Source organism: Carassius auratus, chromosome 26 (assembly GCF_003368295.1).
Source record: "Carassius auratus strain Wakin chromosome 26, ASM336829v1, whole genome shotgun sequence".
Taxonomy (NCBI): Eukaryota; Metazoa; Chordata; class Actinopteri; order Cypriniformes; family Cyprinidae; genus Carassius; species Carassius auratus.
Genome location: NC_039268.1, coordinates 19,406,018 through 19,418,596, shown reverse-complemented (window position 1 = coordinate 19,418,596; position 12,579 = coordinate 19,406,018). Strand labels below are relative to the sequence as shown.

Genomic DNA, 12,579 nt, shown 5'->3' with positions numbered 1-12,579 from the left:
TTAGTTATTCAATTTACTTTTTACATAAGTATGTCTGTATGTAGGTCTGGTTTATCAGATTTCATCAGAAAAAGACTTACCTGGAAAAACAGCAGCAGTTTCTTGCTTAATAATTGTTTAGATGCATTGTTCTACAATAAAGAAAGAGGAGATGTGAATCCTGGTCAAAACCTATTGAGATTCAAATAAGGGTGTGTATTTATCTTAAGAGGTTTTGTCACATTCACAATCAGATGATCTACATAGTAGTGTTTTGATTTCTAATGAAAACTCAAAATTAGCACATGATTACTCACCCTCAAGGCATCCTAGTATAATAAAAATAATAATACATTTATTTGATACAGTATAACGCCTTTAAAAGTTGCTTTCTCAAATCAATCAATCATAACAACAGAGAAAACAGCATACTTTAAAGGAAACATACCATGTGAAAATCAAATAAATATTAATTAAAAACAATCCTAAAATATAATGTTTTAAGAAGAGATTTAAAAGTCACAAGTGAATTTGCTTCCCTGATGTCTGCTGTCTGTGTCTGTGTGCCTAAGTTTGATCCCAGCTGAGAGACTCTGTTTAGGTCCTGTGGACTTTGATTTCGACTTCCACTATTTTGTGTTCCAGTTATTTTTCCCTATTTGCTCATTGAGAGTGTAATAAACTTTTTCTGTTACCTGCAACTGTATCTATGTTTTCTCTGACAGAACGGCGTGACCAGTGATGGATTCAGCAGGTGCAGACCAAGTCAGTGTTGCAGTAAGTCAACAAGGCATTCTTCTGGGACAGCATTCCAGTAAGTTAACTACCATTTCAAGGGAGGTTGAGATGCAGATCTCAATGTCCAGATACAAGAGCTCCAGCGGAAAGCTTTAGCCAGCAGATCATCTGCTACTTTTGGCTATTCTCCGTCTTTCCTGAAAGGAAAGGACCAGGACTGGGCAACGGCTGTGTGGGACTCTTGTTCCCCATTATGTGCCACATTCAAGGACTTCAAAGCTGAGATTTTCAAGCTATTTGACCGCTCTGCTCAGGGTAATGAGGCAGCCTCCCAGTTGGCGCAACTGTGTCAGGGCAGATGTTCAGTTATGGATTACTCTATCCAGTTCAGAATTCTGCCGACTGCATATTACTGGAATGAGGCGGCTTTATGTGCAAGGTTTCAGGAGGGGTTAGATGTCGACATCCAGGATGAGATCATAACTCACGAGCTGCCTCATGATTTTGACACCCTAGTGGAGCCCTCACTTCGTGTGGAGGGGCGTATTCAATGTCAGCGACGGACAGCTCAATCCCCCTGGATGTTGGAAGAGGGTGCCTCGAGTGCTGCTTCCATCTCCTCGTCTCCTTGAACAAACCCAGAGCCCATGCAAGTGGGACGTCTTAGCCTGACCCCTAAGGAGAAGCAGGATCATTTGACTCGGCCTTTGCCTGTAATGTGGGAGGCCATGCCATCAGGCTATTCAGTGTCCATTAAAACCTGGAGCCCATCAGTAATCTGGGGGATCCTGGTGGACGCTACTCCGTATCTCGACTCCCCCATCTCATGTACCATGCTAAAGGTCTCTGTTCAGTATAAGGATACCTTCCATTCCTGTTCCGCACAGGTTGACTCAGGTGCCGAAGGCAACTTCCTGGATGCCTCTGTTGCTGCTCTGTGGGGTATTCCTGCCATTCCACTTCCTTTGCCTATCTCTGTCCAGTCCCTTAATGGTCTCCTCATCTCCTCCATCACTCATTCCACTCCTTCTGTAAGTCTTATTGTCTCTGGCAATCACCGTGAGGTGATTGAGCTGTACCTCATAGATTCCCTGGGTGCTCCTGTTATCCTAGAGCACCCATGGCAGTGCAGCATAATGACAGTGACAGAACAAAAATCACAAAATGGAATAAAAAACAGCAATATACAAATTGACAATGTATATTACAATGAGCATTATGAATGTACAGGTATATTATGTGCAAAGAATTGAAGTGTACGCTAAGTATGTGTGTTAGATAAATAAGTGTATGTATATATAAATATAAATAGTGTAGTGTGTTCCACAGTTTTTATCAATTGTTCATTCGATGGATTGCCTGAGGGAAGAAACTGTTCCTGTGTCTGGTCGTTCTGGTGCTTAGTGCTCTGTAGCGTCGACCAGATGGCAACAGTTCAAAGAGGGAGTGTGCTGGATGTGAGGGGTCCAAAGTGATTTTGCCAGCCCTTTGGCTCTTTCTGGATAAGTACAGTTCTTGAATAGAAAGGAGGGTTGTACCGATGATTCGCTCAGCAGTCCGGACTTCCCTCTGTAGTCTTCTGAGGTCAGTTTTAGAGGCTGAGCTGAACCAGACAGTTACTGAAGTGCAGAGGATGGATTCGATGATGGTGGAGTAGAACTGTTTCAGCAGCTCCTGTGGCAGGTTAAACTTCCTCAGCTGGCGAAGGAAGTACAACCTCTGCTGGGCCTTTTTCACAATGGAGTCAATGTGAATTTCCCACTTCAGGTCCTGAGAGATAGTGGTGCCAAGGAACCTGAATGACTCCACTGCAGTCACAGTGCTGTTCATGATGGTGAGTGGGGGGAGTGCAGGGGGGTTTCTCCATCTCCACTGTTTTGAGTGTGTTAAGCTCCAGGTTGTTGAGAGTGCACCAGACAGCCAGCTCTTTAATCTCGTCTGTCTCGTCACCGTCCTGAATGAGGCAGATGAGTGTGGTGTCGTTTGCAAACTTCAGGAGCTTGACAGAGGGGTCCTTAGATGTGCAATCATTGGTGTACAGGGAGAAGAGCAGTGGGGAGAGAACACAGCCCTGGGGAGCTCCGGTGCTGATTGTACGGGTGCTGGATGTGTATTTTCCCAGCCTCACTAGCTGCTGCCTGTCTGTCAGGAAGCTGTTGATCCACTGACAGACGGAGGTGGGCACGGAGAGCTGATTTAGTTTGGGCAGGAGGAGGTTTGGGATGATCGTGTTGAAGGCCGAGCTGAAGTCCACAAACAGGATCCTCACATAAGTCCCCGGTCTGTCTAGGTGTTGCAGAACATAATGCAGTCCAATGTTTACTGCATCGTCCACAGACCTGTTTGCTCTGTAGGCACACTGAAGAGGATCCAGCAAGGGTCCAGTGATGTCCTTCAGATGGGCCAGCACCAGTTTTTCAAATGACTTCATGACCACAGACGTTTGAGCCACAGGCCTGTAGTCATTTAGTCTTGTAATTTTGAATTACTTTGGGATAGGGATGATGGTGGAGCTTTTGAAGCATGAAGGGACTTTGCACAGCTCCAGCAATCTGTTGAAGATCTGTGTGAAGATGGGGGCCAGCTGGTCAGCACAGGATTTCAGACAGGCTGGTGTAACACAATCTGGGCCTGGTGCTTTTTTCCTTTTCTGCTTCCGGAAGACCTGGCGCACCGCATCCTCACTGATCTGAATTGCAGGTTGTGGGGGAGAGGGGGGATGCAGGAGGTGTGAATGGTGAGAGCGCTTGATTGGAGATGTGTTCAGGGCGGGTTGCAGGAGTTGTGAATAGTGTGAATGGTTGTGTGGGGAGGTGTTCAGGGCAGGTGATGGGTGTTCTTCAAACCTGCAGTAAAACTCGTTCAGATCGTCTGCCAGTCGTTGATTCTCCACAGTGCTGGGGGGTGGTGACTTGTAATTGGTGATCTTCTTTAGACTTTTCCACACTGATGTGGAGTCGTTCAAAGTAAACTGAGTCCTTATTTTTCCAGAATAATTCCTCTTTGCCATTTTTATCCCATTTTCCAGTGTGTATTTAGCCTATTTATACAAGACATTATCCCCCTTCATGTAAGCATCTTCTTTGGCCTGACGGAGCTTTCTGAGTTTTGCAGTGAACCACAGTTTGTCATTGTTGTAATTTAGATGAGTCCTGGTAGGAATGCATATATCCTCACAGAAACTGATATATGATGTTACGGTCTCTGTGAGTTCATCCAGATCGGTGGCAGCAGCTTCAAAAATACTCCAGTCAGTGAGGTCAAAACATGATTGTAAATCCTGTTCTGCTTCATTAGTCCATCTTTTTACAGTCATTAATACAGGTTTAGCTGATTTTAGTTTATGCCTGTAGGTCAGTATAAGATGAACCAGAAGGTGATTAGAACATCCCAAAGCTGCTTGTGGAACAGAGTGAAATGCATCCTTTATTGTGGTGTAACAGTGATCCAATATATTCCTGTCTCTTGTGGGACATGTAACATGCTGTCTGTATTTTGGCTGTTCACGGGAGAGATTGGCTTTATTAAAGTCCCCAATAATGATTACAATGGAGTCTGGGTGTTGTTGTTCTGTCTCTGTGATCTGATCAACGAGTTTCTGTAAAGCCAGACTTACATGCGCTTGTGAAGGAATGTAAACACTCACCAGAATGAACGAGTGAAACTCTCATGTGGATTGGTCTGGCGATTCTGTGTTCTCTTGGAGTCAGTCTTGTCTTGGGTCTTGTTTGGGTGCTGCCTTGTCTCCTGGATCCGTGTCTTCTGTTTTTCAGGTTGAGGAGGTAGATCTCCCCAGGGTCCTGGAGGGGTAGCACAATCTTTGTCTGGTTTTCAGTAAGTCCCAGGCCACATTCTTGCCTCCTCATCGACCGTATGACTGTGCCATCAATCTCCTCCCAGGCACTTCTCCACCTAAGGGTCGTCATAAATCCTTAAATTCTGGCCTAATCTGGAACCCTTCCTCACCTGCTGGGGCTAGTTCCTTTCTTTAAGAGGGATGACTCCCTGCGACCCTGCATTGACTACCTGGGCCTTTATGACATCACTATAAAAAACCGGTATTCTCTGCCTTTGATGTCGTCAGCCTTTGAGTTGCTACAGGGAGTCTGGATCTTTACCAAGCTAGACCTCCATAATTCCTACTATTTCATCCGTATACATGAGGGGGATGAGTGGAAGACAGCATTCAAAACCCCAACACTTTGAATTCTGTGTCCTACCTTTCGGGCTTACTAACGCCCCAGCTGTCTTCCAATCCCTGGTGAATGATGTGTTGAGAGACATGGTAAACAGATTGGTCTTTGTGTACCTTGAGGATATTCTTATCTTCTCTCCCTCTTTTTAGGTCCACAGTCAACATGTCTGTCAGGGGCTACAACAGTTGCTGGAGAACCAGCTGTTCATCAATTGGGAGGAAGTTGTGGTCTACAGGTTAGAGACTTTAACTCCTATTCCTAGGGTTGTGGGGTCGAGTCTCGGGCTGACAATAACATGCCTTAGGTGCCCTTGAGCAAGGCACTGAACCCCCAACTGCTCCCCGGGCACCGCAGCATAAATGGCTACCCACTGCTCCGGTTATGTGTGTTCACAGTTTGTGTGTGTGTTCACTGCTGTGTTTGTTACTCTTTGGATGGGTTAAATGCAGAGCACAAATTCTGAGTATGGGTCACCATACTTGGCTTTATGTCACATCACTTAAAAATCAAGGCGAAGAAGTCAATGGTCCATGCCATTCTTGGGGCATATAACGACGGAGGGGATCAAATCTGATCCAGCTAAGGTAAGGGCCACCAACTTCTATAGACAATTCATCAAGAATTTTAGCCTGGTTGCTGCACCCTTAACAGCACCTCACCTCACCTAAGGTACCGTTCAGATGGAATGTACGGGCTTAGGAGGCCTTTGATATGAAGTCCCGTTTCATCTCTGCTCCTGTTCTGTGTCTCCCAGATTTTGAACGGAAATTCATTGTTGAGATGGATGCCTCTGATGTCGGGGTGGACACGGTCCTGTCCCACGCTGGGCACTTTTTTTTTGGGGGGGGGGGATCCTTTTTTTTTTGGATCAGATTTCTATTTGTAGATTTCTGGAATTAGCAGGGGCTCTAAAATGGCTCCAAGTTTTGCATCCCTATTTTGTGGGGTGTCTAAAGAACAGTTTCTATTCAATAAAGCATTTAATCCATTTATGAAATATATTGTTTTGTGGAAACGTTACATAGATGACATCTTTTTCATTTGGAGTGGCACAGGAACTCAGCTTGCATTCTTTTATGAATTAGTTAATGCAGGCAGTGATGCTTTAACAATTACTGTAGATGCTCTCCTAGATCAAATACATTTCTTAGATGTTAATGTGATTCTCACAGAAACTGGACTTGTAACTAGCTTGAATCATAAACCTACTGATTGTAATACGCTCTTACAAGGATCTTCATATCACCATATTTGCACATTGCTGAGATCGATCCCAAGTTGCAATACATTTTTGGTCTATAAGAGACCTCCCAATTTGCACAACATGCTGATTAGGGCAGATCTGTCAGTTCCACCACCAATACATTTATTTAGTCATATACCTTTTGGTAATTTCAAGTGTGGTCAACAATGTTATTTGACATATAAAACACAAACTTTCAATTATCCCTCTTCTGATAAAATGTAAGATCCAAGAAACGATTTCTTGTAAAACAACCAACGTTATTTATGTTGCGCTGTCCTTGTGGACAGGGCTACGTGGGTAGACAACTTAAACATAGTATTGCTGAAAATAGATGTGCAATTAGGCACCATGACCCTAGAAGTCCAGTAAAACAACATTGCTTTACCCTGCTCTAACCTTTCAGTAAATGAAGAATAATAATAATTATAATGACAAATAATTTAATGACTCCTTTTGTATTAAAGAACGGATTATACAGAGTTGCCCCAAAATGTATTTGGACACAAAGTTCTATTTAAACATACACACACACACAAACACAATATGTTGAAAATGAAGACAGTGAGTAAATGTGGCTGTGTTTATGTTCATACTAATATCTTGAACTTGAGTTTGACCAGCATTTGCTTTTCTCTCACTATTGTCCTGCAGTCCCATCATCAACCACTAGAGGTTAACAAACGCTTATCTACTACAGTAACAGTAACAATCTCTCAGTTCATGTCGCTATTTAACATCTTTATCACCCAGTGTCCGCAGTTAGCTAAGTGCATCACACTCAAATCATGAAATTGCTCATTTATTGCTTCAAATAATGCCATGATATATCAGTGGTAGAAGCAGTAAGCTATTGCTAATTCAGTCCATGATGTTTGCTTGTGCTATTCAAAGAAGGACATTGACATAAAGAGCTTTTGATTGGACAAAAAAAAAAAAAAAAAAAAAATCTGTATCAGTATTTGCTCAAAAGTATAGGGAACAAATTCTATCATATTTAGGAGCATTTAGTTTATGGACAACCTCAAAGCTAATAGATGTAAAAGTTACCCAGCTAACATGTTCTAAAAAAAAAACATATTTTTTCTTTATTTTTTGCTGGGTAAAAACCACAAACTCATGGGGTTGTTTAAAATTCATTATTTTCTGTGTGAAGTGTGGGTAATTTTACATTGTATGCATTTTGCTGATGCTTTTATTCAGTGTGACTTACAGTGCATATACAGAACATCAGGTCATGCATTCTGTGGGAAACAAACCCATGACCTCGGTGTTGCCAGCCCCATTTTAAATTAACATAACATGAAAAGGTATGCACAGCTCAAAATAAATAAATAAATAAATAAATAAATAAATAAATAAATAAATAAATAAATAAATAAATAAATAAGTTATCTTATCTCATTTAGCCATCATTCTTGTTTTGTTTTTTCTCTGAAACATTTAAGTTTGACATATTTCATAACTTTTCTTAATAATTTATTGAACCATTTTGAGGGAATCAATCCCATGACCTTGATGTTGCCAGCACATTTCATATTAAAATAAAAGGAAAATTAATATGCACCCTTGACCCTTCAAAAATCCATTACAAATAATATATGTGTACCTCTGCTGTATCATTTTCAGTTTACTATTAGGATTCACTGAGACTGATCTTGCTGAGAGGGAATGTTCCGGCAAGGTTATGAATAAATGTTCTTATAGTAATATTAAGAGAATGTTCATTCAAATTTGTCTGGTTGTTTGCAAATATAACAGAATCAGAACATTCTAAAAACATTTAAAAGTGCAACATTATATTCACTTAATGTTCCCTTATCATTTGCATAACCAAGAAACATAAAAAAATAAATAAAAAAAAAACTTTTAAAACACTGGATGTTCTGAAACTTGATGAGAACTAGATCTTATTTTTTGTTAGTTGAGATCCTGTTCCGGACTGATAGAATGCCAGTTAAGACGATGCATTATTTATTTCTCTTAGCACAGTGTTTGTAAAGTTGATAATTGCACCGCTGCCTCCCGCACATGATCATTTTATTAAAACTGGCATGTAAATAAGAATTATTGCAGTCTTGGATGAGTAATAAAACATCTCTAAACAGGTGTTCATAGGTGTATCATGGTAATACAGCATTGACAGCAAAGGAATTTACCAGTGACACACTTTCCCATAGTCAAGTATCATAACAATGAGATCACACCTGTCAGGCAGTAACTGTAAATCCCGCCCATTTTCCCATGTGTTCACGGATTGCAGACCTACTGTGTGTCAGCCGGCAGATGGTTCAATGCGGGTGTTCGGATGTGACACACAAGAATGCAAATGAATAAGATCTGCAAAAGATATTTACCAGGAACTCTTCTGTAGAGGAAGAGGAAGGATCAGCTCGGTGGTTTTAAACTCTTCAACTCATCACCACAGTCCTTTTCACTGAGGATCCACCAGCTGAATGTGAAGCATCGGAGCCCATCGTAAGTCTTCATTCATTTACTCCCAACTGTGTTTTTAGATCTCAGTATTTTTGTAACTGTCATATCTAACAATACATTTACTTGAACGCAAAACTGCATAGGCTGTTGAATATATTTTCCATTTTGGTCACACTTTATTTTAGGGTCCAATTCTCACTATTAACTAACCATTAACTATGATTTTGCCTCAATTAACTCCTTATTTGCTGCTTATTAATAGTGTATTAGGTAGTTGTTAAGTTTAGGGTATTGGGTAGGATTATGGATGTCATGCATTATATGTACTTTATAAGCACTAATAAACAGCCAATATGTTAATAATAGACATGCTAATAAGCAACAAGTTATTAGTGTGAACTGAACCCTAAACTAAAGTGTTACCTGAATTATTAATGCAAAAAAGGAAAGCTGCAGTTTGCTAAAGGCATAGTGTTATAAGACAACTTCACATTTCAATTTGCGTAAGTGTAATATTTCAAGGCAGGACAAAGACTTTAAATTGAAAAAACATTATTTATACAGTATATATTGTTTTAATTCTTCAAAACATTTCTCATGATTTTGTGTTTAAGTATTAAGTTGACCAGTAATATAAATAATGTACTGATAATGTGGTCTAGATAACTCCACAGGAAATATTACAAAAATGCTGATGAAAATAAAAAGTTTTAATCCAAATATAACATGATTTCAAGTGAAAAACTAATTATTCTAAATAGTCTAAAAAAAACTTAAGTTAATATTTTCATTATTGCAATGTAATCTGCAGATTTTGTTTTCCTGGTGGAGTTAATACATGTGTATATATATATATATATATATATATATATATATATATATATATATATATATATATATATATATATATATATATATAATTTAAAATTTAATTAAATGTAATGTCTATTATTATTGTAGTTGTTAAAATTAATACATATTTCACATAAAAATAAATGTTAAATAACTATTACTCCAAAGCAGTTTCAGACCATCTTGGAATTACACAAGTGTTGAAATGCACTGTTTAAATAGAGACAGCATGCAGACTGCTGTGTTTGAATAACCTTTATGAGGGTATTGTGTGAAATCAGGTCTAACAAACCGAACCAGGAATTATCAGTAAGACAAATGTTGCATGCAAGCTTTCTAACAATTTTTCTTCATTCCTGCTGCAGGAACAACCATGAGCAACATTTACTATGGCCCGAGTAACAGCTCGATTGACAACTGCACTGATGTGGACGATCTGATGAAGCGCTACTATCTGCCCGTGTTTTACGGCGCGATCTTCATCGTAGGTGTGGTGGGCAACATCACCGCTCTGCTGGTCTACATCATTAAAGTTCGTCCCTGGAAGAGTAGCACCATCATCATGGTGAACCTCGTCATCACCGACCTCCTCTTCATGATCTCCTTGCCCTTCCTGACATACTACTACAGCCAAAACGACTCGTGGACGCTGGGCATCACTATGTGTCGCTTCACGCGCTTCATCTTCCACTTCAACCTCTACGGCAGCATCCTCTTCCTCACCTGTCTGGCCATCTTTCGCTACGTGGCAATCGTGCATCCAATGCATGCACACAGCATCAAGAAGAAGCGCTGGGGAACGCTGGCATGCATCCTGGGCTGGACTGTGGCGGTTGCAGAAATAAGTCCCATTTTTAACCAAATTGAAATGAAGGTGCAGGACAACAAAACCTACTGCTTGGATCTTGCGAGCAACAACCCAGAATTCATGTGGCCTTACAGTTGGGTGCTGACCGTGCTTGGATATCTGGTTCCTCTAGTCGTGGTCTGTCTTTGCTATTGGCGCATCATGAAGGAGCTAAAGCAGGGTCCGCATAAAGAAAGCAGGAAACGAGTTCGAGCGAGGCGGCTCATTGTGTTGATTCTGACGTGCTTCATTGTGTGCTTTTTCCCTTTTCATGCGCTACGGGCTTGGAGGATCTACACAAAACTCACTCCGGAAACCAACTGCATGCTGGACCGCTGGGCTCACGCCGCCTATATCATCTCGAGGCCGATCGCTGCAGTCAACATCATTATCAACCTGCCACTCTATACGTTATCAGGGGATTGTTTCAAGCAGGCCTTCATGGAAATGTTCAGATTTGATCGGCTCATGTCGAAAACTAAAGAGATTGTTGAAGTGGCTGTGATCAGCAAACACACAACTAAGATCACGCATGACGAAAGCAGCTGAGACTCATGATGGTGTTTGAAATGTACAGTAAACGATGAGCCAAAGTCAAAGGATCAGTGAAACAGCCGACATTTGAAGGAGTTCTCCACCATTAAATGACTTTCTGTCATCATTGACTCAAGTTGTTCCAGATCTGTATGACTGAATGCAAAAAGAAGATATTCTGAAGAAGCAACATTGGACCCTATGCACTTGTTATTGTTAACTAATATTAAAAATTAAAACCAAAAAATTCCTTTTGTTCATTAAAATAAAGCTGAAATGAATACATAATTATTAGATGATAATTTAAACTTTATAAGGTTATTAAAATGACTAAATAACAGATATTTTATTTAAAAAAAAAAAGAAAAATATAATGAAAGCTAAATGGAAATATGAAATATGATCATATTACTTCTTGTTGCAAGAAGATGCAAATGCATATGTTGCAATGCTTTTTCCATTATCTACGCACCAGGCCTACCTAAAAGCTTTTTAACTGTTTTAATATTACATCAATATGCTCAGCCTCAAGGGGCTTTCTTTATACAGTGTATTTTATAGGTGTGTTGAGGTCATGGGTTCGATTCCCGATAATGTATGAATGAATTAAATGTACATATTGAATGCAATGGAAGTCGCTTGAAATAAAATGTCTGCCAAATGCATGAACGTAAATGTGACCATGGAGTCTGGACCATAAAAATAACTCATACAAATCTTTCAATTGAGATTTATACATCATCTGCTGAATAAATACTATGTCCATTAATGTATGGTTTGTTAGGATCGGACAATATTTGGCAGAGATAAAACTATTTGAAAATCTGGAATCTGAGGCTGCAAAAAAATCGATATATGGAGAAAATTGCCTTTAAAGTTGTCCAAATTAAGTTCTTATCAATGCATATCACTAATCAAAAATTACATTTTGATATATTTACAGTAGAAAATTGACCAAATATCTTAATGGAACATGATCTTTACTTAATATCCTAATGATTTTTGTCATGAAAGAAAAATTAATAATTTTGACCCATACAATATATTGTTGTCTATTGCTACAAACAAACCTGTGCTACTTATGACTGCTTTTGTGCTCCAGGGTCACAAATGTGCCATTTCAGAACAAACAACTTTAGTCATAAATAAATAGCCCTTTCATTGCTGTTGTACATGTAATGTTCTCTGTGTTTGTGCCAGTCTTGACTTGATTATGGTGTTATGTTTCTTTGTCATACAAGATTGACAGCAATAAAAGTGACTAAAATTACATTTGCATTTACTTTTCTAAATACTGTACATTCAAAACAGATAAAAACATTGAAAAAAAGTAGTTTGAATGATATCTGCATTGCACAATTGACTCGACAGAGTGCTATTTTAGTCAGAACGTCAGTGCCTTTAGTTGCTCAAGTGATGTTTTACATAAGCATGTCTGTATGTAGTTCTGGTTTATCAGATTTCATCAGAAAAAGGCATGCCTGGAAAAACAGCACCAGTTTCCTGCTTTTTAATTGTTTAGATGCATTGTTTTACAGAAAAGAAAGAGGAAATGTGAATCTCGTTCAAAACTTACTGAGAAGCAAGTAAGGGTGTGTAATTATCGTAAAAGGTTTTTGTTGCATTCACGTTTTATATGGCAGATTTCGAAAAATAAAGTGTTTTACATAATAATGTTTTGTTTTGTAATAAACACTGAAAGGGTTAGTTTACCCCAAAATTATGATTACTCACCCTCATGATATAATAATAAT

General features: G+C 39.5%; 1 protein-coding gene across 1 annotated transcript; it reads left to right on the top strand.

Moving 5' to 3' along the window:
• Positions 1 to 8,356: 8,356 nt before the first annotated feature.
• On the top strand, positions 8,357 to 11,071 carry LOC113044591 (2-oxoglutarate receptor 1-like). Its single transcript, XM_026204706.1, has 2 exons — positions 8,357 to 8,634; positions 9,810 to 11,071. Exon 2 carries the CDS (start codon positions 9,818 to 9,820, stop codon positions 10,838 to 10,840), a length of 1,023 nt encoding a protein of 340 aa, XP_026060491.1. The 5' UTR covers positions 8,357 to 8,634; positions 9,810 to 9,817; the 3' UTR covers positions 10,841 to 11,071.
• Positions 11,072 to 12,579: the final 1,508 nt, after the last annotated feature.